Below are 27,064 nucleotides of genomic sequence, written 5' to 3'. Positions count from 1 at the left end.
TCCATCTCGTGTTTGAATCTGTAACGAGACCCTGTCAACATGTTTCTTTCAAGAATGTCTGGCAAACAATGATTGTTTCACAAATCAAGAGAATTTCCATATGGTTTTATTGGAATAGTAATTGAGATTGACCTCGTGTCATTACATGAACTGATTCAATTCACCTTCTTCAAAATCTCCATAGGTGGATGGTGAAAATATTTGTTGCAAATCTTCGTGCGTGAAAAAAGGATCAACAAAATATAATTCTTGTTGCGAGGGTGATTTGGTAGTGATAAGAGGGGACAGTGAGGATGAGCTTGTATTGTCAGAAGTGCCCAGAAGTTGTGAAAATAGAGATCTGTTTTCTGTTGTTGGAGGTTTTAACACATTAGGGTTATTAGCTGCTGTTTCATTGACATAACCAATGAGGAACGAAAGTGGTGGCAGTCCTGCATCAAAAGTGCTGGGCTGCATGGCTTGGCTGACGTCACAAGTTGGTGCTTGAGGTTTTGATGGAGATTGATTTGTGGATAGAACGTTCAACATTGCATTGTCTTCAACGTTATTGTTGTCAGAAGTGAGAGATGCTGAGCGCTTCTTTAACATTTGACCAATTTCATCCATCAATGATCCATAACATAGAGAGACACGTTTGAATCGTTTGCTTAATACATTCAAAGCTCGATAATCTTTGGTTAAAATTTCAAAATAGTCCACAGGGCCAAAACTCTGACCATCCGATAATAATCCTTTCTGATTATTTTGTCTTGTGCCACTCTCAATCTTTTTACATATTTGTAAGTGAATTCTTGACGCCAAAGCAACATGCGGTATCACAATAACAGGTAGGAATGGGAAAAACTCGCTTTGTGATGAGTATGTAATGCGCAATGAACTTTCTTCGATCAATTGTTTTCCGTACCCGGCCTTTGTAAGCACTCCTACGCGAAGTCCGTTGAGAAGTAATGACTGACAAAGGTTAGATCCTCTATCATAAATTTCCATCTCTCTATCATTTCTGTTCTTGGCAGCCAATGAGCGGAAGTATTTGTTGAGATAGGATGCAACCATTTCAATAATTTTCAAATAGTCAAGACAATTGGAAGGACTCACTTCTTGTTGAGTCGCCTTTACAATTTCCTGAGGCAAAGGAAAACCAGTGGTATTCTCAAAAACCTTTGGAAAATTATGAATAAAAGTATTAATTCCTAGCTCGCTGTCAGCGTTAACAATGTCTATCGATGATAGGTATTTTTGTAGAGTTTTTTCATACTCATTAAGATTTTGCTTTTCAGTATCGTCCATTTCCTCAAAGTAAAATTTTGCATTTTTTAAATAAAACTTGGAAAGCTTAACCCTTCCACTTCCAATTTCATAAGCACCTAGTGTAGCATATATACACGCAACAACATAATTTGAAACTTCGTCAAACAATTTAGACAACATGTCACGTGCTTTTCTAGCTGTTTTTTCAGCTTGATCTCCCATTCCTAAACGTTGTTCCACGAGAGCTTGGATCCCAAAATAAAAACATTGCATCTCCTTCTTATATGGAAGTTCTTCTTCAGCTTCTTCGTCAGAGCTCTTATGTAGTATATGTTTTTCAAGAAGAGCTCGATCTATAATGATAAAATGATCACATATCATTTTATAATAAAGATCAATAACATGTTTCTTGGTTAGAGTTTGAGGTATTTTTGATGTCCAAGTTGTATCGACAGGTGTACTAAGAGAATCTTCAGATGACTGCATTGGTGGTTGCGACACTGTTGATTCATTATTTTCTTCAGGAGTCTTCTTCTTTTTCTTTTTAGGTTGGTCGTTTTCTTCTTTCTGCTGTTTGAGTTGAGGATTGGGATATCTCATTCTTCGTGGAGTTTTGTACTCACAAGCAATTCCTTTTGATTCACATCTATTGCAGCTTGGAAGTCTCTGAAATGTCAAAACATTAACATTTTGAGAATTTGAAATTAAACGAGTAGATAATGCAATGAGTAATAATCAGCAGATAAAAATGCATTATGAGTCATTTTGTTAAAATTTTACACTTTTTTAAAAATACTAACCTTGTCACACTGCTTATGTTGCTTCCGGCACTGCACACAGGCAATAGGATGAAATTCAGAGGACATAGGTGGTTGTTGAAGTATTGATGTCTCATTATTGTGAGGAGATGGATGCAATGGAGTCGTTTGGAATGAGGTCATTAAATTATAGGTATACTGTTTTTGTGAAGGCGGAGTTCCGACCTGGTTCATACCTTGTTGTGCAACGCTTCCGTTACTCGGCATCACTCCTTGATGAGAATTGTTGGATGATGATGGATATACATTATTAGCAGCGTTATGGGAGTAGGGCTTATTGTTATATTGGGAACTCGTGGAGTAATTTCCATTATAGCTCATTTGAGAAGAGGCTGTGTTTTGGTTACTATAGCCTTGTGAATGTTGCGGCACTGAATAGTTGGAACTGTTATTGGATGTGTTGTAATAATTATTTCCATGAAAGTTTGGATATTGATGTTGCTGAGCAGAGGAAGGGTGATGTCCTGGCGAATTTACATTTAATAAATTAGAAGACGATGATGGAGAAAGTGTTGATGATGACGATGGTGTAATGGGTACAGAAAGCGTTGGTGGTTGCTGTGCTGGTTGCGGATAATGTTGATTGGAATTGTGATGGTTCGTCCATGCTTGCCCATGATGATGATTATTACTACTACTACTGCCATGGTATGGAGGTGATGGTTGTGTTTTCGAAAAACTTGTATTTCCTTGTGAAGCAGAGGCTAACCCCGATGCGTTTGAAACAGTCGGAAAGTGTCCATTCATTTCAGCGATGATGATGACTGTTCAACGACACTAGGTAACCGATTAAAACTTTTCAATATAAATTCTTCACAGTTATCAATCAGTGAAGAGCGTGTTTTTCTGTTGTTGATTGAATATTTAACAACAACGACACTCAAAGTGAGCACCAAACGTGGTGGGGATGGTACTAGTCGTCCAAGAAAAATATCGCTCCAGGAGATACTTTTTGATGGCAATAACGCGAAGGGAGTGACGCACTTATTTTTTTCGTTTCGCTCCTCCTCTCGAGAGTGCTATTGGAGTTTTTGAATTCATCCACAACGCATCAAAATGTCAGTTTCATAGAGATTCACAACAGTTTGAACATGTATGAAAGAACATGAACCAATGTTGTTTCATTCTTTTTCATTCTCCATGGAGGGTGAGGGAGATAGGAAACGCTTCGTGAGCAACTCCCTAAGTGAATAATGTTAACAAACGAAAAATCAACACGATCATTGAATGAAAAAAAAGAATATGTTTGTGGTCTGGATGACAACTATTGCAAAGGAACCATCTTGTCATGTAGAACTGTACTATATCGTGCACTTTCTCCTGGGAGATTACCTTTTCGAAATAAGGAGCATTTCTTTTTCCAGAGTTGGGAATTCTCAACTCTTGGCCAATAAATTTAGAATCTTCTATTTCCATTCATTCCTCAACTCAAAAACAAAATTCACATTTTCATACCTTCCTCACCAAAATGATTCCTCTCCTCGCAAGTGCTTCTGCGTTCGTTGGAGCCTCCGTTTCCACCATCATGGCCAGTTAAGTTGTTGGTTTTACCAAAACAGGAATCGCTGCTGGTTCCTGGGCTGCCAGTTGGATGTCTTCCGCTGCAATTGCCAACGGAGGAGGAGTTGCAGCAGGCTCCACTGTTTCTCTTCTTCAACACGCAAGTATGGTTGGTGCAGCAGGAATCGTAACAGGACCTGTGGGAGCAGCAGTCCTTACAGGTGCAGTTGCGGTTGGAACCGTTGCTGCCGTTGTTATATTGATTTAATTTTTTTAACCTTATTTCAACCTTTTCAAAGGAGTCGATCACCATCACAAGTTCATTTTCTATAATCTCATGTTCAACCATTGGTTTTGTAAATATTTAATAACTTCAAATACTAGTAAAGATTCAATAGCTCCAAAAAAAAATTATTCATTGCTGAATCAGCATTCATGGATATTTTCAAACCCTCGAATTTACGATCCATAGCGGGAGATGAGAAACTGGTCGTGTATTTTCAAAATGACTCCTCCTCGGAAACCATCAAACTGTACTGGATCAATTATGAAGGCAAGGAAATAGAGGTCGCTACCATATTTCCCAAAGATATGGTCGGGCAACAGAGCTTTTTGACTCATTGCTTTTTGATGAGAAGTTTGGAACAGCCTGAGAAAATTGTAGGACTCTTTGTATTGGACTCTTCGTTAGAGAATGGTTGTGTGTTGAAATCGGGTCAGGTTCATAACCCATCGCTTGTTCCTTCCACTCCGGTGCCTCCTCCTTTGGACAAGAATTTCGTTAAGGTCTGCTATGAATTTTCAAAGAAAGATGATTTTCCTGGATACAGTACTGGATTGAAATCATTGAGTGGATTCAGTCAAGCTCCAATTTCGGTAAAGAATACGACACAACACACCCTGGACGCATACTGGGTTGATTTTGAAGGAAAATTATTACCGTATGGCCAAGTGCAACCGAATGGTACTTTTTCATCTTTGAGTGGTGTCAATCATGCCTTTGTTTTCAAATCTTCAGATCGGTCCTATGAAAAAGTGGTGATTGTATCACAAAGTAGGCCACTCGTGGTACTGGAAGATGACACCATTTCCATCTGTGCACATACCTTAGAAGAACCGACTGAGACAAGCTGTCACCAAATCATTGCTGCACAAATATCGGAGAGAACAGCACATAGAAATATGGGATTTTCATATCCTGCAAGCATTTCTCTCGTTCAAGGCCTTGCATCTCATCTTCGAATGGAAGGTAAACGATTCGTCGATGAAGATTTTCCTCCTCAATCCGACTGGGTGCGAGCCTACGATTTCTTTCATGGAGATGTGGCAATAGTGAAAAAGGGATTTTCAGCCACAGCACCAAGACAAGGCAGTGTTGGAAATTGTTGGCTCATTCAATCCTTATCTGGAGCTGCCATCCGTCCCAAGGAAATTCAAAACGTCTTTTGCTTGTGTGAATCAGTGGATCCAAGCCTAGGTCTGTATGCTGTCACGTTCCACTCTGAAGAACCAGGAAAGAAATATACCGTTCTTCTCGATGATTACTGTCCAATGCATAGTGACTTTGTGTATGCCAAGTCATACGCAGCGAAAGGAGAGTTATGGATACCCCTCATTGAAAAAGCTTTTGCAAAAATGGTTGGTGGATATATAGATCTTGCGCCTTCAAAACATTCCTTTAATCCAGCTCATGTGTTGGTAGCCTTATTGGGCGGTAAGGCAAAACATTTCGAATGGTTTTCTGGAGAAAATTCAGAGGGTAGAAGGTTAATGAACGAAAATAAGTTTTGGCCTCTAATTGAACGATTACTGGACAGTGAAAAGAGCGTGCCAGTTTGTACAAGTAAGGCTGTGAATGGAGGGGATGGTGCAGTAGACTCGTTGGGAATTGTGCATTATCATGGATACAGTATTCTCGAGTATAGGAAATTTTCTCAACACAATCTGAATTTGATAAAAATACGAAATACATGGGCCAACACAGAATGGGGAGGAAGTTTTGGTGACAATTCTAAGGAATGGCAGAAATATCCTCAACTCTCAAAAGAATTGAATCATGAAGCGAAAGATGATGGATGTTTTTGGATGACCTATGACGATTTTATCAAGAATTATTGTGTCATCTGGTGGAATGAGCATGAATAAGCGCGTTGTAAATTATGGGAACAACTGTAAATTAATCATAAAAATTTAATTAATACACGAAAATTTCGATAATCTTTAAAATTCATTTCCTACTCCTTGATAAATGGAATTTTGACTGTATCTTCATGGAATTTAATCGCCACTTCATCAATTTCGAATTCAAATTTGTCGTTAAACCGATCAACGATTTGTTTTAATTCCTCTACATGAGTCTCATCAGTATAAATCAATGATACATGAGCTTCGTTCTCATTATAAACAATTTTTCCACCAGTAATTTCTGCACATTTTCTTCTAGCATGTACAAATGACATTTGATCTTGCCTCAATGTTTCAATTTTCAAAGCGGCAAATAAACAATACACCTTTTTGTTTTTAATTCTCTCAACAGGAGAAATCATAAAATGTTCAATGGTTGCTTTGAATGGATACAATTTCTTGCCATCTGCTCCATTTGTGACCAATTCCTGCAAGGCTTTAATCGCTTCCTCTTTCTTGCTATTCGGAATTTTTCCAACAAATGTGGAATGAAAATTCTGTCGTGGTCGATCCGTACTGTCATTATTATTCAATGACGACTTTTTAAATTCCTTTCCATGATTATCCAATTTCCAATCATCATTAAAAGCATCAAACATTTCTTGAAATTTCGAAAAGGCCTCGGAAGGCATGACCAAGAATGAATAACCATATCCTGGTTGAACAGACATTTTTTTTTTGAAACGATTTCTGAAACACTTGAATCACTTTTGAAAATGCATGCAAGTTCATTTTTATTTTCAGTATTGCAGTCATACACGAGTCTGTTACGATAGAAATGATTTTGGATTGCTGATCTTGGAGTCAAATGGACAATGACATGCGCAATGGAACCACACACGAATTATTGTCTGTTGGATGGTTTGATCTTTGTTGAAAGTTCCCATAATTCATCATCTGTTTTTGTTTTCAATAATCGTTGCAATTCTTCAGTAAATACAAATTGCAAATAAGGTAATTCTTGAAAATCATAATTAAGACATAATTGTTGCAATTCTGAAACTCTTCCCAATGTTTTCATTAAAATTCTCATCATTCGGTAATTAATGACCTCTTTGTGTTTGGCATGTTCGAGAAGAGGTTTGTTTCCTTCTTTTGTGAAAAATACTTGACTTTGAAAACTTCCTAAATAAGGAATGCAAGGTTGCTGTTTTTCAGAGAGATGGTCATACAGTTGATTCACTTCTTTTGCATTGATGACTTTTTTCTGACTCTCTTCCAATTCGAGGAACAGTTTGTGTACTTCCTTATTGTCTTCATAGAGATCTTTGAGTCTAAAAACAGAAGAACTTCTCAAACCTCCCAATATGGACATGAATCCAAAATAATTACCTGCTTGGAAACATGACTGAGCAATGCAAAGAATTTTGGTAAAGACCTTCTTGCGATCTCTCTCATTGGGTTGAATGAGAACAGTCTCGCTGGCCCAATGTTGTACTGTTTTGAAATGTTCTTGCATGAACAAAATGTTACTACTGTACTTTTCTCGAATTTCCTTATCTTTGCTTTCAATATAATAAAATTCATAGGGCTTAATTTTCAAAAAGAATTTTGCTTCCAACAAGGTCAATTGATGAGCTAATTCGGCAGAAGGCCAAGAGAAGATGTCGAATTGAATTTTGAAAGGATTTGAAATTCCCAATCGAACATATAAGTCCTTGTCGTGATTCCATTTGGACATGGGAATTTCTGGTGTGGAAACTTGTTGCAGAGTTAATCCTTTGGGAATTCTTAGAGTTTTGTCTTCTGCGGATGCTGAAGAGTCACGCCCTGGACTGGTAATTCCACATCGAGTTCCGGACGAGGCCTGAATGGAAAGCATATTCAGAACGAGAGCGTTTTGAATTTTGGCAATACTCGAAGTGCTGCTTGACGACATGTGTTCAATTTCTTTCATAAAATTAATACTTTTTGCAATACTTAAATTATTGAATGCATAGAAACCGTCCTTGATTAATCGTGCTGCAGTTCTTTCAAGATTAATTTTTGCAAATAGCAAGTCATTCTTATCTTGCTTGTCCTGATTCAAGTGTCTGTACTTGGCAATTAAAATGTCAATAATTTTCTCTGGAGTACTGAATAAGTTATAGGTCAAGTAGAACATTTGAGAAAATTGTTCAGTATGTTCCTTGTCATTGATAGGATTATATCCAAGAATTTTGTTAATGGATGCTTGCAAAGTAGCTGCTTTCAGACAACACAATTCAGAATCCACAATATATTCATCTTCCGCAGCTTCGTGAGATACATTTGTCTGTGAATCATCACCATTGGTATATTCAGTCAAAAGTATTTCCGTACAGTTGAGACAGTGAGCTCTGAAAACATCAGGATCATGATCTAAATCATTGGCATCTGGACAGAAAATGAGTAGACTGTGTGACTTTTCCATGAAAATCAAGAGAGCAATGAGTATTCTAAATTTGCTTTCCTTCTTCAAAAATTTCATGGATAAATCTCGAGCATTCTCAATTTCATGTACACTAATGAGCTTCTTACAGTGAGTGACCAAGTCTGTGATTAATGATTTTACAACCAAAAAGCAAGTGTTACCATCATGTCTCAGCAATGAATGGATGGTAATGTGGCGAATGACTTGAATAAGCTTGTAGAGCAATGAATCGACATAATCCTCGTCGGCTGCTGTGTCAGACAATCCATTAAATACAGAGATTAAAAAGGTCATCATGCATCCATCCTTGCCAATAAAAAGGGCGTTCAAAATATAGACTACCACTTGATAGGCCTTACTCACAAAATCAATCTTCTTTGATTGTTGCTCATGTTCTTTTGTAAGTCCTCTGAAAGCGAATACAATACTCTTCATAAACTTGAGCATGTAAAAAACAATACTCAAATCATTCAATTCGTTAGAACAGTGCAATGTTTTTTCTCTCCACCAACGAATGAGCGAATCTCTATTGTAATTTCTCATGGTCCATAATAAAAGAGTGCTCAAAATGACATTAATCTCATTGAATTGTTTGAGTTTAAGCAACAATTCTTCTCCCTTATTGAAGAAGGTATCAACGAGACTTGTGAAAATGATAGATGTGATTCGTTCGCGTTGCTCTCTTGGTTGATATCTCTCATCGAAATCCAATTTCAAAAATATGTCCAACAAATATTTTCCAATCTTGTACATGATCTTTTCATTCTTCATCTCGATCGCCTCGAAAAATAATGAAATAATCTTGGTAATGAAGATATTCGTAGTGGAAAGTTCCCACATTTCGTGGTAATCTGATATAATTGCGAGAGATTCGCTGAGAAGTCTCATACTGATTTCTTTGGACAAGCCGGTTGTGACTTTTCTGCAATAAAATTCAAATATTCCTTTCACAGATTCATATCCAATCGTTGGTAATAGATCTCTGATAAATAGAGAGATGTTTCTATTACAATAAATAGCAAGGTTGTGATTGCTGTTATTGTTCGATTGTAGCAACTTTTCCATGCACATGAACAGCTCCTGTATGAGATTTTTTGTAAGGACCAACAAGTCACTCTCTAAATAATTTGAAATACTCTTGGATTGGGCAATTAAGAGAGATTTGATCACCATGTCAAACACAAACCAAGAATATCTACAAGATTCGGATGACTTTTCCTCGTTGGCTTCTCTGTTAGACGTCAAATATTGGATAAATACTCTCATCAACTCACAATGTAAGGACTCAAAACTAAAAATGAATTTGATAAAACTCGAGAAGAAACGATTACCTCGAGTGCTGTTGCCACAAAATTCATGGAATTTGCTCAAGCTCAATAATAGTGCCTCGAATAACTTGGTTTGAAGATCCATTTGAAGCTTTTTCATGTTAATTTCCTTAGTGAATTGTTCAGAGGATGAGTAATTCAGTAATTCTAGTAAAATGTCAAACAACAGATACATGAACGGCATGCTGCTACTAAAGTCAGTCATATGGAATTTCAAAAGTAAATGATAAACAATATACTCCAATATCGAAGACTTTTGCAAAGAGGTACTTTTTGTAAATGCGTCATAGGCAGCGAAAAATAATTGCAATCGTTCATCGGGTGGTTGTAATGTGGTAACCAAGTTTGCATCAATTCTCAGCTTGGATTTTTCGCTCACTTTAAGAGAATCCAAATCCTTTTCACTAATGGACATGTATCCAGGAGGAAGTTTTGAATAAATTGGAATCGTCTCATTCGATACCGATTGTCGAAGCGGCATGTATCCAGATAAAATATCCCCATAGAGTTCCTTATCTGCTTCATAGACACTATTCTTTGTATAGAGAGCCAAAAAGCTATATCCAACAATATTTCTATGAACACCTTGACCAAAGTGGCCACTTCGTAGGTCGATTTCTAAAATTTTCTGTCCTTTTTTCTTCAAGTCCACTGTGTCAATGTTGTAAAATGTGAAAAGTAAATGATGCCCGTTATGAATATTCTCTGGAGTTAAACCGAGTAAGTCAATCTTAATTTCGTCAACGAAATGTACATTCTTTTTGGTATTGCAAGAAAGACTTGAAAATTGATATCTTTGCAACTTGTTACTAAACTTTCCTATAAATCGCTTCAGCATCTTTGTACTGGTATTTGCATTCAAGATGTAGTCGTCAGGGGTTGGTGTGGATTGATCACTATCTCTTACTGACACCTCAATAAGTACATTTTTGCAATGTTTCAATCCTGACAATCTTGCAAGCTTTAAATTCAGAAATAGTATGTTCTTAAACGAAAGATGTGGATATCTAGATTTCATCCATGGAATCTCTTCTACAACATCCTCAATATCTTCCTCAACAAAGGTATTTCTAACAAATCTTCTTCTTGCATAAGGCGATTCCACTCGTAATTGGTCCACATCCAAATCATCCAAAGAAATTGGATTCTCGGGTTCCTCAACAAAACTTGGTCGAGTCACACTCGTCCTTGAAAATGATTGAGATTTCCAATCGCGCATAATTTTACATTCCACAGCCATTTTTCCTCTAATATGGTATGCTTGCATGCTGGAATGTGTTGCTGTCTGAGTATCTAAATGCTTTAACAATGTAACGATATTGAAATTTTCGATATTGCTGTCCACAATAATAGGATAAAACTTTTCAATAATAGTGGAAGAGAATGCCAAGTCTACTTTTGGATCATCTCCAAAATCTAGAACGCTCGATGAGCTTGATACATTGACGTGGCCATGAGGTCGTTTTGAACTGAAAATTTTACAATAGCCCAAGAGGAAAGATTGTTCAAAGTGATATAGAGCCTTGCGTGATTCTTCCAATTCTGGTTGTGGTTTCTTTTGTGAAATGCTTCCCATCTCTTCTGCAGCTTCTTGAACCGTGGTGTGAGGAGCAAGTCTACGAACAATAACTACGCAATATATTTGATCATGTGGATAACTAATGCTAAATACTTTTTCTTTTGTGACGCTTGGCATCATTCTTAGGATGTCCTGAGCACTAGTTGGCAATGTTTGCAATTGCAATTCAGATAAAAAGTTAAAGTACCAATCTTCAGTGATCTTCTTCTCACTTTTGCAGTCATAAAGGGCAACAGAAAAAGTAAAAAGTTCCTTCTTTGAGGCGTCCCCAATAAGGGAGAAGTCAGAAAAACCTAGATTAATGCTAATTCTGTTTTTTGTTGGATATTCAAGAGCATGTAAAGTTCTATGACATAGAACCAAGTCCATTGGTTTGTATTCGTAGAATGGTTTGAGAAGCATTAGCAAACGCTCTTCCAAAATTTCATTCTTAATCGACATGTCAGCAACAGTTGGAGCACTGTTCAAAATTGCATTACCAAACTTTGCCGATAGTCTTTTGCTACCATTCACTGAATATGTCAACTCATTGATAAATGTGACCAACTGCTCGTTCAAATGCTCCTTTGTGACATCTTCGAGTTTTCTTTCCTCTGTGTTGATATCAATTTCATCATAGAGATCTGTTGCTTTAACATCGGTTGTTGTCATACTTAAATTAGCGCTGTTACCACTAGAGTCTGATGCTGTAAAACCAGAATTATGGTCATTATTAGCGGTGAGATCGTTTTGGCTCTGATTATTTTTCCAAAGCCCTGTAATTCTCATAGAGAGCGTTTTTAACCTTCGCTCTTGCTTGTCTACTTTTGGGATGTCCAGCTTTAGATTTTGTTTCAAATTTTCTGAGCTTTTGTTGAGTTCAGAGGAGGAGAGAAGATCACTTTCAGATTTCTTTTTTTTCAATCCCATCAAACCTTTGAGTGTTTTTCCAATAGAACCATTTCTCGATCGAGCATGGGACGATGACATTTCCATAAAACTCTGTGGAACAGGGCTAGAATCTGAATTAATTGCTTCCAAAGATCTTTCATCCTCCAAGTCTCTAATTGCAGACACATGTTTCAAAATATCCGAGTTGTAAGCAGATTTTTGAGGAATATTCATTCCAGCAATAATATAAAGGCCTTGATTTGGTGGTGATGTCAATTTTGAGTCTGAGGAGTGAATGGTGTTGTAGCTAAATGACGAAAAATTGCTATTGTTTTCCATGTTCAAATCCAAAGATCCAGATAAATTCAACATGCTTCCCACTCGTGACTGATTTCCAGAGACAGCAAGGAATGGAGGTGTCACTTTTCGATACAATAAATTTTCATTTACATCCCAAACATGACAAAACATGGTATTGTTACTTGAGCTAGTTGTTGCATTCACGTTTCCGATTGTGTTATTTACATTTGATTTGCAATGGTTATTTGAATTGTTATTGGTGAAAGGTGAATTGTCTTGAGAAGATGATGTGTCACCAATGGCACGTAAATTTTGAGGATTTAGCACTGAAAAAGTTGCGTCATGATCGGAATCATTTGTTGTGAATACTCCTCCTAATGATTGATTCGATGATGAATTTTTCATTGCTAATTGCTCAAGCGCTGATGCTGATGATTGCATGGTGTGACCATACAAAGAGAGACCTGTCACTACTGAAGAATTATTATCAGTGGGGGATGTGAGAGAACATAAATCTTCCTCACTACTCCGACTTCCAAAACTTGTCAACTGAACTCCATTAATTGCATTGTCCAGATCTGTACTCCCATTGTTGATCATGGAGTTGCTTATTGTTGAGCTCAATTCCGATGTTGGAATCAAGGAATTGAGAGGGACTGATGAGCTTGACGTTGATGGTGGTAGCACTCCACGGTGGTGATGATAACGAGGACCACTTGTAGTAGACGACGATGATGCAGCTGTTGAAGATGAAATTGACAGAGGAGTGGCGTTTTCATTGAAAGATTTTGTTCCTACACTTGCTGTTTGAAGTTGCTGAGTGCCATGTGCTTGAGAAACCACTGAACTAGTGGAAATGAGCAGAGTACCACACGGAGTGGTTGGCACTGTAGCAAGTTGATGATGTGGTTGTTGATTCGGAAGGACATAAATCTTTTCGAAATGAGGTAAGAGACCTTGAGGAACCGCATTCAAGAGTCTCGATTGAAACGAGTCGTCATCATAGGGCATTGCAGTATCACAATAGAATGGAGACGATCCAGAATTTACACCACCACCACTCGTTTGTGAATAATTATTAGTATTTTCAACATATTGTTGTTGAATGGTCATCGTTGATGTTGTCGTCATTGTATGATTATTGTTGACAGAGTTGACATTATTTGATTGCAAATGATGATGAGAAGGTGGTTGTTGAAAGAGTGTCGTTGGTGAATCGTGGTGGCCATTCACAGGAGAATAGGTAGCAGTGGTACTATTCGGAGACACTCCACCTCTCATCGACCGATGATGTTTTGTATTCGAAGTGTTGATTGTGAGTGAAGTAGCAGAGCCACCACTTGTGGGTGATGTAGGTTGATTCTGCCATAATTGATGATATAAATTAATGTTTCCTCCTCTTAAATTGCTATTGGAGGATGAAAGTGAATATCGTGGTGGCGGTACTGATGATGTGAGTTGTGAATAAAACGAGGGATATGAAATGGATGGTTTAGGGCGTATGTCAATCGTGTAGAAAGAGGAGGGAGAACAAGTTGTTGTGCTGTTACTGCTCTGTTGTTCTTGCTGTGGTGATGTTGAAGAACTGATACCTCTACAACGTTGCAAGGGATCCGAATAGGTGGGAGAAGTCACTCTTTGCTGCTGAAGGTGGTTTGCTGACATTTGTTTTATATTAGCTGTGATGGGAGATGTATTGGCTCAGCAACAAAACCAATCATTGAGACCATGAAAATACTTTCTATACACGTCATTTGTCACTTGATAAAGAAAAGTGGCAACACCAAACAGCTTCATGCATCTTCTTTAAATGTTTGTTAGGAAATTGTCGTAATGTTCCCAGTGCGTATTTTGTTGATTCTCATGAATGTGAGAAGAAGGTTTCCTTTAATCCCTCAATGACGTATTCATACAGGTCTCTAAAATTAATCGACGAGAGAAACAAGAAGAGAACATGGAACAACCAGTTCCCGTCCGTTGTTGAAATAGCAAAGCCCACTTCATTTCCAACACAACAAAAAACAACAACAACAAAACGTTAGTCTCATTCCCAACGTATCATCATGTCATTTCGACCAATAACCTCCCGATCTGCCATCACAACACCAAACATGATTCTCACAAACAAACCCAATGAACAACAACTCATCACCCTTCCTAAAATCAATATCATGACCTACAATGTCAACTTTGGAGGTGTTTCATGGGACGGAGTGGCAAATCTCGGAGGCCAACGAGCTTTACAAGCCATTCATGAACACTCTCACGAGTTGGACATTGTATGCTTGCAAGAAACACATCAAGGCTGGGAATATGCCTTGAATCATTTCAAACCCACTGTATCATCATCATCAATAACAACCACTTCCGTTACCACACCCTCCTCACTCCGATCCGCCTTTCCTCATCAATACTGGGATCATACCAAAACCAATCATTATTTAGCGAGTGGAAGTGCTGTCCTCGCGAGTCGCCATTTCGACCTTAACGTTCAAATGCTTGAGAGTCGAGTGCAAGGCTCATTTTTTGATGCCATGCATATCGTCGTTAAGGATTTGAGACGACGAGATTTCTCTTCTTCAACATTGCAACATGAAGAGATTGGAATTTCAGAAATGGAATCAAATTTGGAAGAACATGAGGATTTCATGATGGAGGACGACGACTCCACAGCCACCACAAGCACTGCTGCATCCTCTCCCATTTTACAAATTCTGAATTTACATTTGAGGCCGCCTTTATCGTTTGACAGTAGCAACTTTCTCGACAATGCAGCTGCGTATTTGTGGAAAACGACATCGGTGCGGAGAGATGAAGTGAAAAGTTATGTGGAACAAGCTCTCCAAAAGCATCCCAATGTTCCATTGATTTTATTGGGTGATTTCAATGAGAAGAGTAGTGTGGGTGTGTTGTCTTCGAAAGACTCTTTTGCTAAATATTTAAATGAGTTGGAATATATTGATGCCTTACAAGATGCCACGACGTGGTATTGGCCATTGAAAGGTTCTTTCAGTTTGTGGGGTTCCTATGATCATGTGTTTTATAGGAAACAAGAGTGGAAGGTTGAAAAGCAACACATTTTGCAGGAATACAAAGAGTGTGCATCGGATCATTTGCCTTGTATTGTTACTTTAAGGAAAGTAAATCATTGATAAATTCTCTGAAATCTAGTGACTTGAATATTCATGTTGCAATACTATAGTTCCAGTAATTTCTGTTTCACATTTTTAAAAACCTTTTTCCGCACCTCTTACAGAGCTAACCCATTCATGACCTGATGATCATCATCAATCCAGTGTCCTTAATGAAAAATTGAACAATTATTTTCATGGCTTGTGATTCCATCACCACAGTTACACACTCGTTTGAACAGGTTTGGAAATCGAAGATAAATTCCATTGAGCCACTACTTCCTTAATGTCTCGATCTTGTCGTTTCAATCTCTCAAAAATGTCAGTCATGTCGTTCAAGCAATGCAGCTGAATGTTCTTAAATAAATCCAATGGAATCATTTCATTGTTGTTGGAGCAACGATTGATGACTGACATGGATTCATGAAACACTTCGTTCACTTTTGGATAGTTCAATTGGAGAGGAGAATTTTGTTTGAGATATGTGTTTGCAATGTGGAGTGCTAATTTTCGACGATTTTTAGAGCTCGTTGTTTTGGTAAATCTCTCAACATCTCTGTAACATAGAACTGGTTCGGGGCAAAATGATTTTCTCGCAAATTCTAATATAACGTTAAAAGTTTTTCGTTGTTTCAAACATTGTTCCAATCCAGATTCTTCTGTTGAATTGAGAGCATTGAGAGCGGCAATTTGGTGATTTTGTTTTCGATCCATCATGATGGAATACAGAACGGGAAGCAAAACACTCAAAATAACGTCACAACATGAATACACCAGCAGTACATAGCCGTACGGTATGAAAAAGTCCAAAAACTTTGCAAATATTGGAACAAATCCAAAAACAATAAACAAAATGATGGCTCCCAATTTAAGTCCAATGAGAGTTGCTGTTTCTTTCCAAATAAACCAAGTGTCTCTTGCAAAAATTAAACACAACACAAATAGTATAGTCTCCACGATGATATAGAAAAAAGTTAAAACTCCAACCAAAATGAAAGTTGAATTTGAAATTCCACATCCTGACACCTGAAAGACTCCCTTATTTGTGAAAATGGTAGCGTTAGTAGTGTTGATCTGAGCATATTCAATTCCTCCCAAAATGAGATAAATACTCGCATGAAAAATGAAGAGGCTAACATAAGATCCAATCACAAACTTGTCACTCACCAAAATGACAAAATTTTCACCTTCCTCAAGTCTTGAGCTGAAGGAGTGACTATGGTCAAGACATCACTTCTCATATCGTCGTCAATGGTTCCAACTGACGTAACATCTGATACTTCAAAATCTACCTTTTTCTCGTTCGTTCCTACAGCTTGTGTCACAAACTCTTGCTTCAAACTCTTTCTTGGATCCGAGTTGGTGGTTGTCATGACGACCGATGAATTTGTTGACATGACATCTTGAAGATTTGGATTCACCAATCCACTGTCAACAAACATGGATTTATCATAATCTCTCACAAACACTAAATTTGTCTTGTTTAAATTCAATACATGCAGCAAATACAATCGAAAACATCTAAAAATCGAAGGTAAAATCAATGCAGGTGGCAACACAAAATACGTAATTGCATAAATAAAGCATGGATAATTCTTTCGTCCAATAATATATCGCAAGCAAGTCAAAATTACAATAAAAGCACTCGCCACCAGTGTCAACACCATATAGACAATTCCTCTCGATTGAACATGTCTCGATTTTCGTTTCCAAAATAATCCAAAGCAACACAATCCCAGTAACACTAAATATCCCAACAAGAAGAGAAGAGAAAAGGAAAAGGAGAGCCAAGTTTCGGGACATCCAGAAGCTGTTAAAACAGGTCCATCACGACTAAAGTTTCCTAATTGAAATAAAATTGGATTACATCCTTGCAATTGTGAGGTATTGGAGATGTTGACAGGAGTTTCAAGAATGAAATTCGAAACTAAGACATTGAATGTTTTGAAAAATAATAAAGGATGATTTTGATGAAGAATAGAGTCTGCTGCTGATTGTTGCGATGATGGAATATCATTGAAAATTATTTCTGAAATTTTCATGAAAGCCGTGTCACCGGTCGAATGCATTTTTCTTGTGGTTGTCAAACTTGTTGAAATTTCGTGATGGCCAACAGACATGTCATCGCCGTCGTAATCGTTCTGCTGAAATCCATCAATGATTGGTATCATGTTCATAATGAGTATGAAAATGAAGGTCCAATAGCAAATAACAAGAGAGTGCTTGAAGAGAGAAGAGAGAATGTTTGATTGATACCTCTGACTTGTTGAAAGAGACATGGTTTTCATAGGAATTTCCATTCTGAACAATACTGGTTGATGACGATGAACCTGAGGTGGATCTGATCTCTTTGACAACACCAGGTTCATGCTTTGCAATTCTGGTGTGGTGTTGAAGTCGTGTTGTTGGGTAGAAAGCAGGCTGTGATTGCCTCAGAGATGCAGAAGTATTTTGTTTGAAAATGAATCAACAGATCAAGGCTTTCGTATGAGTAAGGCCTCACGAGGAAGGGCGTGTGTCAAGAATATTGGACCAGATGATATAAAAGGAAACTAGGAATCTAAGAAACACTCCGAGCGGAATGTACAAGCGCGATTCGATCTGGATTGAATTCATTGAACGAACTTTATATTTTCAAATGGTAACATTAACAAAGGATAGGTTAGAAGAACGTTGAGAAACTACCACATACGTCATCTCGTTGTCTTGTTCTTTTCTCTCAACGCGTTTTCAAGTGTCAAAAAGCACAACAGAAAAAATGTCTCAAAAACTACAGGAAGCCGAAAATCTCGAGAAGGAAGCAAAAAAGTTGTACGTTTTTTTCTTCATAACAAAATCGGTTGGAATATATTCTATCATCATCGGAATGAATATTTGGTGGTCCGAAAATATTGAATCAAATCATTATAATTACTGAAATTGAATGATGATATTGTTGTACTCACTCTAATTGAACAGATCTGAGAGAAGTGTATTCAGATGGAGCCCCGATTGGGATGGAGCTGCTTCAAAATATGAAAAGGCTGCTATTGCCTACAAGAATTTAGGAAAGGAAAACAAAGCTGTTGATTGTTATGTCAGTGCTGGTATGTAATTCTTTTCAAACTTTCCTACTTTAACTGATGGCAATATTACATACTTTCCAATATCATCATTTATTATTCATCACACGATAATTTCTACCACGTCCGTAAAAAAACAAATCCAAATGATTATTATTACTTCAGGTTATTGTCATGAAAAGAACAAAATTCTCTATTCTGCCGGAAGATGCTACGAATCGGCAGCCAACATTTATCAAACGTCCATCAAAGACTTTATCAGTGCATTAAAAAATTATAAAGATGCTGCACGAGTCTACTCCGATGATGGAAAGAACGATCGTGCTGCTGAGGTACTTGTGAAAGCTGCCAAAGCAATGGAAAAAGAACCAGGTGGATTGGAACAATGTTTTGAATTATTTAAGGAAGGAATTGAAATGTCTTGTCTCAATGGAAAGTATCACAACACGACCGACTTGTTGCGTCAATATAATACCATGTTGATCAAGTATAAGAGATTTGATGATGCAATCAAGAATTGTGAAACACAGCTCATTGCTTATCAAAATTTGAATCAAGCCGATAATTTGAGAAAGACCATGCTGTCCATCATTGTTTTGTATCTCAGAAATGATGACCCAGTCGCTGCCGAGAATGCTCTAACAAGATTTACCAATGAAAGTGGAGCTGCTAATTTTTCAAATAGCGACGAAGGTGATTTGGCAGTATCTTTTGTGAGTGCCTTCCAAAATAGAGATGAAAAATTATTAGAGTCCACTCGACAAAATTCTTTATTGAAATACCTCGAAGGACCCTTTGCCAAAATAGCCATGACATTGTCATTGAACCCTCTCTTTGACACAACACCACAAGTGAAAAAAGAGAAACCTAAAAAGATCTCAACACCCAATGCACCAGGTGAAGGAACTGCAATGGCGAACAGCAAGAAGAACATTGCTAGTAAAAAAGCCTCACTCTTCGCTGTGGATGATGACGAGGAAGAAGACGATGGTGACAACAAGAAACGATCAAACAGACCTACAAATACATTCCTAAGCACTGGATCAAAGGCTTCTGCAAACAAACCAAAAACAGCATTTCAACCATTACCTTCAAAGGAAGAAATGGAAGAACTCAAACGAAGACAACAGGAAGCCTATGAAGAAAGACAACGTCAACGACGAAATGGAGAACTTAACGAAGAAGATGATGAAGATTTGGGAGATGACGACGATGACGATGATTTGGAGTTGACTGGAGCTTCAAAATCAAAAACTCCAACAGCAAGCAGTAGTAGCAGCACAAACGTGAAAGCATCATCCTCTACTTCAACACCTACTACAACAAAAACACCAACTGTACCCATGCAACCCACTCAACCTTCACACCCATCATCTCAAACAAATAATGAAGATGAAGACGATATTCAATATGTGTCAACAAAACACAGTGAAGCAATTGATGAATATTTCAATGACGATAATGATTACCAAAAACCTCCTTCAACTATTAAGCCACGTCACGAGGATGATGAGGACGAAGATGAGGACGGAGGCGATGTCTTTGACCCTAATGATTTAACTTAATTGTCACGACGTCGTGTTCAAATGTACACATCTCATGTATAGCTCTTACTATTCCCATAATTTATTATGTTGATATGAAATAATATCGCAAGACTTTTTCTATGAATTTTACCATAATTTATTGTTATACCTAATGCAGGAAATCAGTCCGTCTTAACTAGTCAAACAATTTACAGACTTGAGCAAACACTTCTTCTGGAGTTCCTGTACTATCAATAGTTCGTACTCGATCAGTCTTTTTGAAATGCTCCACTACTGGCAAGCTTTGAGAAAGGAAAGTCTTGAACCTCTTCTTGATACTCTCAATGTTGTCATCAGTTCTGCCAGAAGTTTTACCTCTCTCCAACAAACGCTTCTCAAGAACTTCCTCTGGGCACTCAAAGAACAGAACAAACATGCCCTTACAAATGAATTGCTCAAAGTCATAAGCTAATGGGTGAAATATGAATGTATCAACAACATCCGTACGTGAAAAATACTCACCTTGATGCATTTCACGAGGGAATCCATCCACAAGGAAGGTAGTGTTCTTGTTTGGATGCTCCAAAATAGCTTGTTTCAACAAATTAATGGTCACTTGACCTGGTACGAGCTTGCCTTCTTTCATGTAAGAATCAATCATTCGTCCTTGCTCGGTATCCTTCTTAGATTCTGCTCTCAGCAAGTCTCCAGAACTCAAGTGAACGAATTTATACTGTTCAACCAGTTTGGCGCATTGTGTTCCTGTTAATCAGTCAATAGTACAAAAGTTAGAGCAATTCATGAAACTCTATCAAAATACTAACCTTTTCCTGAACCTGGACCTCCTGCTCAAATGATATCCATATTGAAATGCGCATATTTCACCAATAGAAGACACAACGACGATTCAAGTACTTACCTAACACAAATACGACCTTTCTCCAGTTCTTGATAGATTCTTGTGCTGCAGCCAACCTTGCAATAGGAATTCTGAATGGTGAACAACTGACATAGTTCAATCCTAATCGATGCAAATACTTGACTGATTCGGACTCACCTCCATGCTCACCACACAGACCCACAGTGAGATGATTCTTCACTTCACGTCCATTTTGAATGGCCATTTGAATACTTCTTCCAACTCCTTCCTGGTCCAACACTTCAAATGGGTCATGCTCGAGCAAGTCGTGCTCAATGTAACTTTTCATGAATTTGCCACTATCGTCACGACTAAAACCAAAGGTCATTTGTGTGAGATCATTGGAACCAATAGAGAAGAAGTCAGCAATTCCAGCCAACTCCTTACTAATGATTACTGCTCTTGGACTTTCGATCATGGTTCCCACACGGTAATGAACCAAACTCTTCTTGTGATCGTTCAAACCATAGTATTTGGTTGCAACTTTTTCAATAATTTCCTTTTGATGCAACAATTCTTGAATGGATGAGACAAGAGGAACCATAATGTCAACCTTAACTTCATTGCTATTAGCAGCTTCAAATGCAGCCTCAAATATTGCCTCTACTTGCATGACTGTAATTTCAGGGAATGTAATGCCGAGACGACAACCTCGATGCCCAAGCATTGGATTCTTTTCTTTCAATTGTGCCACGAGTTGAGAGACTTCATGAACATTTTCTTCCAAAGCTTCAGCAAGCTCTGCAATGTCCTTTTCCTCTTCTGGGAGAAATTCATGGAGTGGTGGATCTAGCAAACGAATGGTGACCTTTCTTGGTCCCATCTCATGGAAAATGCTGAGGAAATCAGCTCTCTGGTATTCCTTTAAGGTGCTGATGGCTTGGTTACGTTTTTCTGGAGTTGATGCGACAATCATTCTTCTCATATCAATAATTCGAGTTTTTTCAAAGAACATGTGCTCAGTTCGACAGAGTCCAATGCCTTCAGCTCCAAACTGGAGGGCCTTCTTTGCATCTGCAGCACTATCGGCATTGGCGTAAACTCCCATGGTTCTATACTTTTTCTCAATGTCCATAATTCGAACAAAGTTAGCATTGGTCAAGCCAGGCTGACTTGTTTTTAAGGCCTCTCCATACACATTTCCTGTTGATCCATCAATTGTAATGACGTCTCCCTGCTTGAACAAGACGCCATTGATCGTACACGAGTCCTCTCCCGACACATAGAGCAAACTGCATCCAGAGACACAGCATTTTCCATGTTGACGAGCCACAACAGCGCTGTGGGAAGTCATACCACCAGTACTTGTCAAGAATCCTTGAGAAGCATGCATACCAGCTAAATCTTCTGTAGATGTTTGCTCTCTTACCAAAATCACGTCACCAGCCTCCTTTCTGTCAGCGGACATGGCAATTGCTTGCTCGCTTGTAAAAGCAATTCTGCCGACCACAACTCCAGGAGATGCTGGTAAACCTTGAGCCAAAGGTACATGTCTACTCTTTTCCTCAGGATCCAAGTAGGGATGCAACAATTGATCGAGCTGAGAAGGATCAATTTTCATAATGGCTTCTCGTTCATTGATCAGACCTTCGTCAATCATGTCACAATATATTTGAAGAGCTGCTTCTGCTGTTTTCTTTCCATTTCTACATTGCAACATGTAGAGAACGCCTTGTTCAATGGTAAACTCCATGTCTTGAATGTCCTTGAAATGCTTTTCCAATTTGGAACTAATTTCAGTAAGTTGCTTGTAACATTCAGGGAAGTTGGTTTCCAAGGTTTCAATTTTCTCTGGGGTTCTTGTTCCTGCAACGAGCTGTTCTCCTTGAGCCATGGTCATGTACTCGCCATAAAACTTGTTCTCACCAGTGGATGGATTTCTACTAAAGCAAACACCAGTACCGGACTTTTCATCAACATTTCCAAACACCATGGATTGAATGTTAACTGCAGTTCCTTTGAGCTTGGTAATGGAATGAATTTTTCTGTATTGAATAGCTCTAGAGTTATGCCAACTGTTGAAAACGGCAATAATGGCTCTGTACAATTGTTGATACACGTCTTGAAAAGTTCGTGATGGAATTAAGCATGCGAGAAACAACTGAGTGCGATCACTTACCTTGAGGAAAATCTTCACCAGTTTGCTCAAAAATAGTGAGCTTGTGATCCTGTACAATTTGCTGAATTTCTTCAAGATTTAATTCAGCGTCTGATGAAATTCCTCGCTTTTCTTTTTGTTTCTTAATATTGTCCTCAAAACATTCATTCTTCACGCCCATCACAACTTCACCAAATATTTGAACGAGACTCTTATAAGAATCCCAAGCAAATCTCTCATTTCCTCCAAAGTTTTGAATTAATTGATGAATATTCTTGTCACAAATTCCCAGGTCAAGAACTGTATCCATCATGCCTGGCATTGAAACTGCAGCACCTGATCTGACACTCAGTAAGAGAATCTTTTCATCACCCTGTTGAGAATCTCCAAATTTCTTACCCGAAACTAGTTCCAATTTCTTCAAATATTCATCAACCTCAGTTTTGATTTCATCAGGAAGATTTCTCTCTTTGCCCTTTGAATCATCGCCCTCATGGATATTGTTATGAGAGGAGAACTTCTCACAAGCCTCCGTGCTCACAGTAAATCCAGGAGGAACATTAATTCCCAAATTTAACATTTCACACAAATTAGCTCCTTTTCCTCCCAATAATTCTCTCATGTCCTTATTACCTTCAGTGAGGTTGGCCTTTGAGGCAGCATCAAGACCAAAGAAGTAGCAATAGCCCTGTTCCTTCTTTCCTTGTTTGACACAAGTTGTTGAAAGATGTTGTTGAGGATCTGATGCAGCAGAAGTTGGAGCATCATTGTGCCGAGGAGTTTCTGGTACCTGTCCCTCATTCTCTGCTACTACTTTGATGGTCGATTTGGAATTTCCGCAACCCATGTTGTATTATGAAGTGTATGATTGTGATCTTGGTGTTTTTTAAATTTTTACACGATGAGTCTATGGAAAAAAACAATACAATATATTAAATTCAAAATCCAGACAAGCGTGTGTGTCTACTGCGATAAAGCGTTATTTTTTCTTGTTATGTACCCATAACGTACTTGTAGTAGAAAATGGCGGCAAAATATTTTCATGTCTCTTTCTGGTCGATCAATTGAACGAAAATAATTCTTATTGATCAAAATATTGATCTTTAAAATCAATTTATTGACAAAGAGAGGATTGATAATTGGTATCAACGACACAACCATTCGTTCCACAGGCATCCACAGAAGTACTGAATACATCGGATCGGGATGGGAATTGCAATTGATTAAGGAAATATTGCACACTTTGCATTTTAACATTCACAGTCATGGTAATGATGTTACTGTTGGCTTTTGATAATTGACACATGACTTGTCTCATGGTAGAGACAGGTAATGTATTGTCCCACGTTAAATACACTCGGTAGTCTAAATGAAGAATTGTTAGTTTCGTAAAATAATAATTATTTTGTGAAAATCAGCAAGTTTTGTAATGATAACAAACCTTGTGTAGTTTGAGGACCAAACGACATGGTCGTATTCACAGCAGCCACTATACTCGAAGTATATTGCAAACTTGCTTGAATACTATTCAATATGAGTATCAATGATTCAACAACAGAAATAATAAATTCAAAATTGTCAATATTCCAAATTTCAATTCACGAATCGATTATTATCAAAATTTTCTTCGTCCTTCCACTTACTTATTCGCAGTAATATTAAATAAATTTCCATTGGCCACTCTCAATGTAATATAAGGCACAACATTCATATTATTGGTTTGATACGTAAAAGTACATTGATTCACGTCACAACATGCAGAATTATTCTTTCCTTGAGCTGGACAGAAATTCACTGAAAATGCCTCAAATCCAAATCCACTATTGTGTGGTATTTTTTTCGGTTCACATAATCGAAATGTGAATTTCCAAATTTATCCATTCGGTAAAACATTTAAAATTTTTTGAAAACAAATATTAAATGAAAATAATTTTTCAAATGATTACTTAAAAAAGAAATATTCAACCTACACAGTGGTAATATTAGGTGCTCGAGGAATGAAAATTGCTGCCAATACAATGGCTGCAATCACCACGAGTGCACAAGTTCCGAGAATACATAGACCAACAAATATTCGACAGCCACTGTGATGAGACAGAAAAACATCGGACATGAGAATGATGATGACATTCAAAATAGTTGACAAGTGTGAGATGAGATGTTTTGAAATGAGAATGGATGCTTACACTTTTTTCTTACTTTCTTTCTTTTCTACGGCAGACCACTGATGGTTGAAGCATCATGATGATGACAAGTGACAGTGTTCATTCCGATGTGGCAAAGTGTTTCATAGTGTTGTTAGCAGAGAAGAACTAGTTTCAAACCTACATCGTATTCCATTTTCAAAAAAGATGATGGCGTGTGGTTTGAAATGTTTCTAATTTTTTTTTGTTATTATTTTCAACAGTTGTCAAATGTCGATTTTGCTAACACTTCTTTTCCTTTTCTGATTCAACATCAAGTCATGATAAAGTTCCATAGCGCCTTTTGCATAGCATACTGTAGTGATCAATTAATATCTTCAACCTTGACACTTTGTCTTGAATATGTATAACTCTTTTTATATCCTGTATTACTCAGTCCTCACTTGAAACATCCAACATGACATGTCATTCAATGTTAGTTTACATTAATATTTTATTACAAAAATATTTTGGTTTTACAACGCCAGGACATTACCGGACAGTAATAAAAAAAATGTCCGAATTTGCAACCCTCAACGCGTTGAATTTTCAAAAGCACACTTTCGGCTTGGACCCAAATTCTTTATATTCGGATCGAATTCGAGCGATTGATCTTTTGGATCTTATCTGTGTTTGCCTTACATTCCATTTGGTGTTTTTTCTTTTTTCAAGGCCGAAGAATTATGAAGAAAGGCTTGTTTGAAACTTCTCAATCTTCAGCACAGAAGTGAGTGCTTGAAGAGTCATCATCATCAACATTTGGTCCTCCCACGCTCGATTGCGCAATCTACCGTTGAGAGAGGTCAGTGTGTGGTGGGTTTCGGTAGAGAGCTGATCAACGTTGTTGTTGTTGTTGAGGAACCTTCAAGAACCTTGAATTGAAAGAAAAGAAAGCCACCACCACTCATACTACACATTTCAACAACAACAACCAACAGCAAGAACCACTTCAGCCTTTCTTTGAAACTCATTCTCATCCTTTCTTTTACAGCCTAACGAACACACTCATCAACAACTTTAGAAAATGATCATTGATGGAATTCTCTCACTCATTCCTCATCCAGTAGCTTCTCAACTCTCCGATCTTATCAATTCTCATGAAACTCTACCTGAGAAGGTTCCTTTCCTTCATTGGCACTATCCTTTGGCTTTCAGTTTGATCTATGTCGTTTCCTTGTTTGTGTTGCCCTTATATATGAAACACGTGCGTAAGAATGAGCCTATTCGTTCCGTATTATTAGACTCGTTCATTAAATTCCATAACTTGTTTTTGAGTGGATTGAGTCTCTTGATGGTATTAGGATTTGCAGGAGAAGCCATCAACGTGATGAATGAAGCCAAAGGTGAAACCTTGGGACAAGTCATTTCCTCAGTCACTTGTGATGCTCGGGATCGAATGGGACGAGGAGCAATTCCATTCTGGCTCTATGTGTTCTATTTGAGCAAGTATTATGAATTGTTGGATACTGTGTTTTTGATGGTCAAGTGTAAACCATTGACTTTTCTTCACACGTTCCATCACGTCTCGACTTTGTGTTTGTGTTGGTATGTGATTTTGCAAAAGTCTCAAATGATGTGGTTCCCTTCCATGTTGAATGCAGGTGTTCACGTGATCATGTATTATTACTTTTATGTGTGCACTTTGAAGGGTAGTTCCATTTTCACTCCTGGTTGCTTGAATGTGGTCAAGCCATGGATTACGAGAATGCAAATTTTACAATTTGTTGCAGATTTGTTGGTGCCTAAATTGTGGCTCTATTTCAAGTATGTGGATGGTCATCAATGTACTGGTGATTATCATGCTTACTTGTTGGTCGATGTGGTTGTTGGATCTTTCTTGTTGTTGTTCTTGAACTTTTACTTTAAGAGTTATAAAAAGAGTGGAGGAAAAGGAAAGAAGGAAGAATAAGAAGTGACCCACTAATT

At 37.8% G+C, this 27,064-nt stretch overlaps 10 protein-coding genes across 10 annotated transcripts; 4 read left to right on the top strand and 6 right to left on the bottom strand.

Moving 5' to 3' along the window:
• Positions 1-141: 141 nt before the first annotated feature.
• Positions 142-2,813, bottom strand: C9374_010386 (uncharacterized protein; the record flags this gene model as incomplete). The annotated part of the gene is made up of 2 exons (XM_044685924.1): positions 142-1,914; positions 2,049-2,813. The coding sequence occupies 2 exons, from the start codon at positions 2,811-2,813 to the stop codon at positions 142-144; spliced, it is 2,538 nt and encodes an 845-aa protein (XP_044544186.1).
• Positions 2,814-4,001: 1,188 nt separating this feature from the next.
• Positions 4,002-5,711, top strand: C9374_010385 (uncharacterized protein; the record flags this gene model as incomplete). Its single annotated transcript, XM_044685923.1, has 1 exon — positions 4,002-5,711. One exon carries the CDS (start codon positions 4,002-4,004, stop codon positions 5,709-5,711), a length of 1,710 nt encoding a protein of 569 aa, XP_044544185.1.
• Positions 5,712-5,800: 89 nt separating this feature from the next.
• Positions 5,801-6,421, bottom strand: C9374_010384 (uncharacterized protein; the record flags this gene model as incomplete). The annotated part of the gene is made up of 1 exon (XM_044685922.1): positions 5,801-6,421. The coding sequence occupies one exon, from the start codon at positions 6,419-6,421 to the stop codon at positions 5,801-5,803; it is 621 nt and encodes a 206-aa protein (XP_044544184.1).
• A 173-nt stretch (positions 6,422-6,594) lies between these two features.
• On the bottom strand, positions 6,595-13,884 carry C9374_010383 (uncharacterized protein; the record flags this gene model as incomplete). Its single annotated transcript, XM_044685921.1, has 1 exon — positions 6,595-13,884. One exon carries the CDS (start codon positions 13,882-13,884, stop codon positions 6,595-6,597), a length of 7,290 nt encoding a protein of 2,429 aa, XP_044544183.1.
• Positions 13,885-14,282: 398 nt separating this feature from the next.
• On the top strand, positions 14,283-15,371 carry C9374_010382 (uncharacterized protein; the record flags this gene model as incomplete). The annotated part of the gene is made up of 1 exon (XM_044685920.1): positions 14,283-15,371. The coding sequence occupies one exon, from the start codon at positions 14,283-14,285 to the stop codon at positions 15,369-15,371; it is 1,089 nt and encodes a 362-aa protein (XP_044544182.1).
• A 201-nt stretch (positions 15,372-15,572) lies between these two features.
• On the bottom strand, positions 15,573-17,419 carry C9374_010381 (uncharacterized protein; the record flags this gene model as incomplete). The annotated part of the gene is made up of 2 exons (XM_044685919.1): positions 15,573-16,566; positions 16,617-17,419. 2 exons carry the CDS (start codon positions 17,417-17,419, stop codon positions 15,573-15,575), a joined length of 1,797 nt encoding a protein of 598 aa, XP_044544181.1.
• A 689-nt stretch (positions 17,420-18,108) lies between these two features.
• C9374_010380 (uncharacterized protein) lies at positions 18,109-19,977 on the top strand (the record flags this gene model as incomplete). The annotated part of the gene is made up of 3 exons (XM_044685918.1): positions 18,109-18,161; positions 18,309-18,436; positions 18,578-19,977. 3 exons carry the CDS (start codon positions 18,109-18,111, stop codon positions 19,975-19,977), a joined length of 1,581 nt encoding a protein of 526 aa, XP_044544180.1.
• A 157-nt stretch (positions 19,978-20,134) lies between these two features.
• Positions 20,135-23,802, bottom strand: C9374_010379 (uncharacterized protein; the record flags this gene model as incomplete). The annotated part of the gene is made up of 5 exons (XM_044685916.1): positions 20,135-20,406; positions 20,461-20,700; positions 20,763-20,783; positions 20,858-22,918; positions 22,977-23,802. The coding sequence occupies 5 exons, from the start codon at positions 23,800-23,802 to the stop codon at positions 20,135-20,137; spliced, it is 3,420 nt and encodes a 1,139-aa protein (XP_044544179.1).
• A 267-nt stretch (positions 23,803-24,069) lies between these two features.
• C9374_010378 (uncharacterized protein) lies at positions 24,070-25,295 on the bottom strand (the record flags this gene model as incomplete). The annotated part of the gene is made up of 6 exons (XM_044685915.1): positions 24,070-24,320; positions 24,397-24,479; positions 24,599-24,775; positions 24,926-25,039; positions 25,142-25,179; positions 25,284-25,295. 6 exons carry the CDS (start codon positions 25,293-25,295, stop codon positions 24,070-24,072), a joined length of 675 nt encoding a protein of 224 aa, XP_044544178.1.
• Positions 25,296-26,162: 867 nt separating this feature from the next.
• Positions 26,163-27,047, top strand: C9374_010377 (uncharacterized protein; the record flags this gene model as incomplete). The annotated part of the gene is made up of 1 exon (XM_044685914.1): positions 26,163-27,047. The coding sequence occupies one exon, from the start codon at positions 26,163-26,165 to the stop codon at positions 27,045-27,047; it is 885 nt and encodes a 294-aa protein (XP_044544177.1).
• Between the last annotated feature and the right edge of the window lie 17 nt (positions 27,048-27,064).

The sequence above is a fragment of the Naegleria lovaniensis genome (assembly GCF_003324165.1).
Source record: "Naegleria lovaniensis strain ATCC 30569 chromosome Unknown tig042, whole genome shotgun sequence".
NCBI classification, from domain to species: Eukaryota; Heterolobosea; class Eutetramitea; order Acrasida; family Naegleriidae; genus Naegleria; species Naegleria lovaniensis.
The sequence above is the reverse complement of the archived record's forward strand: the minus strand, read 5'-3'. Positions and strand labels throughout refer to the sequence as shown.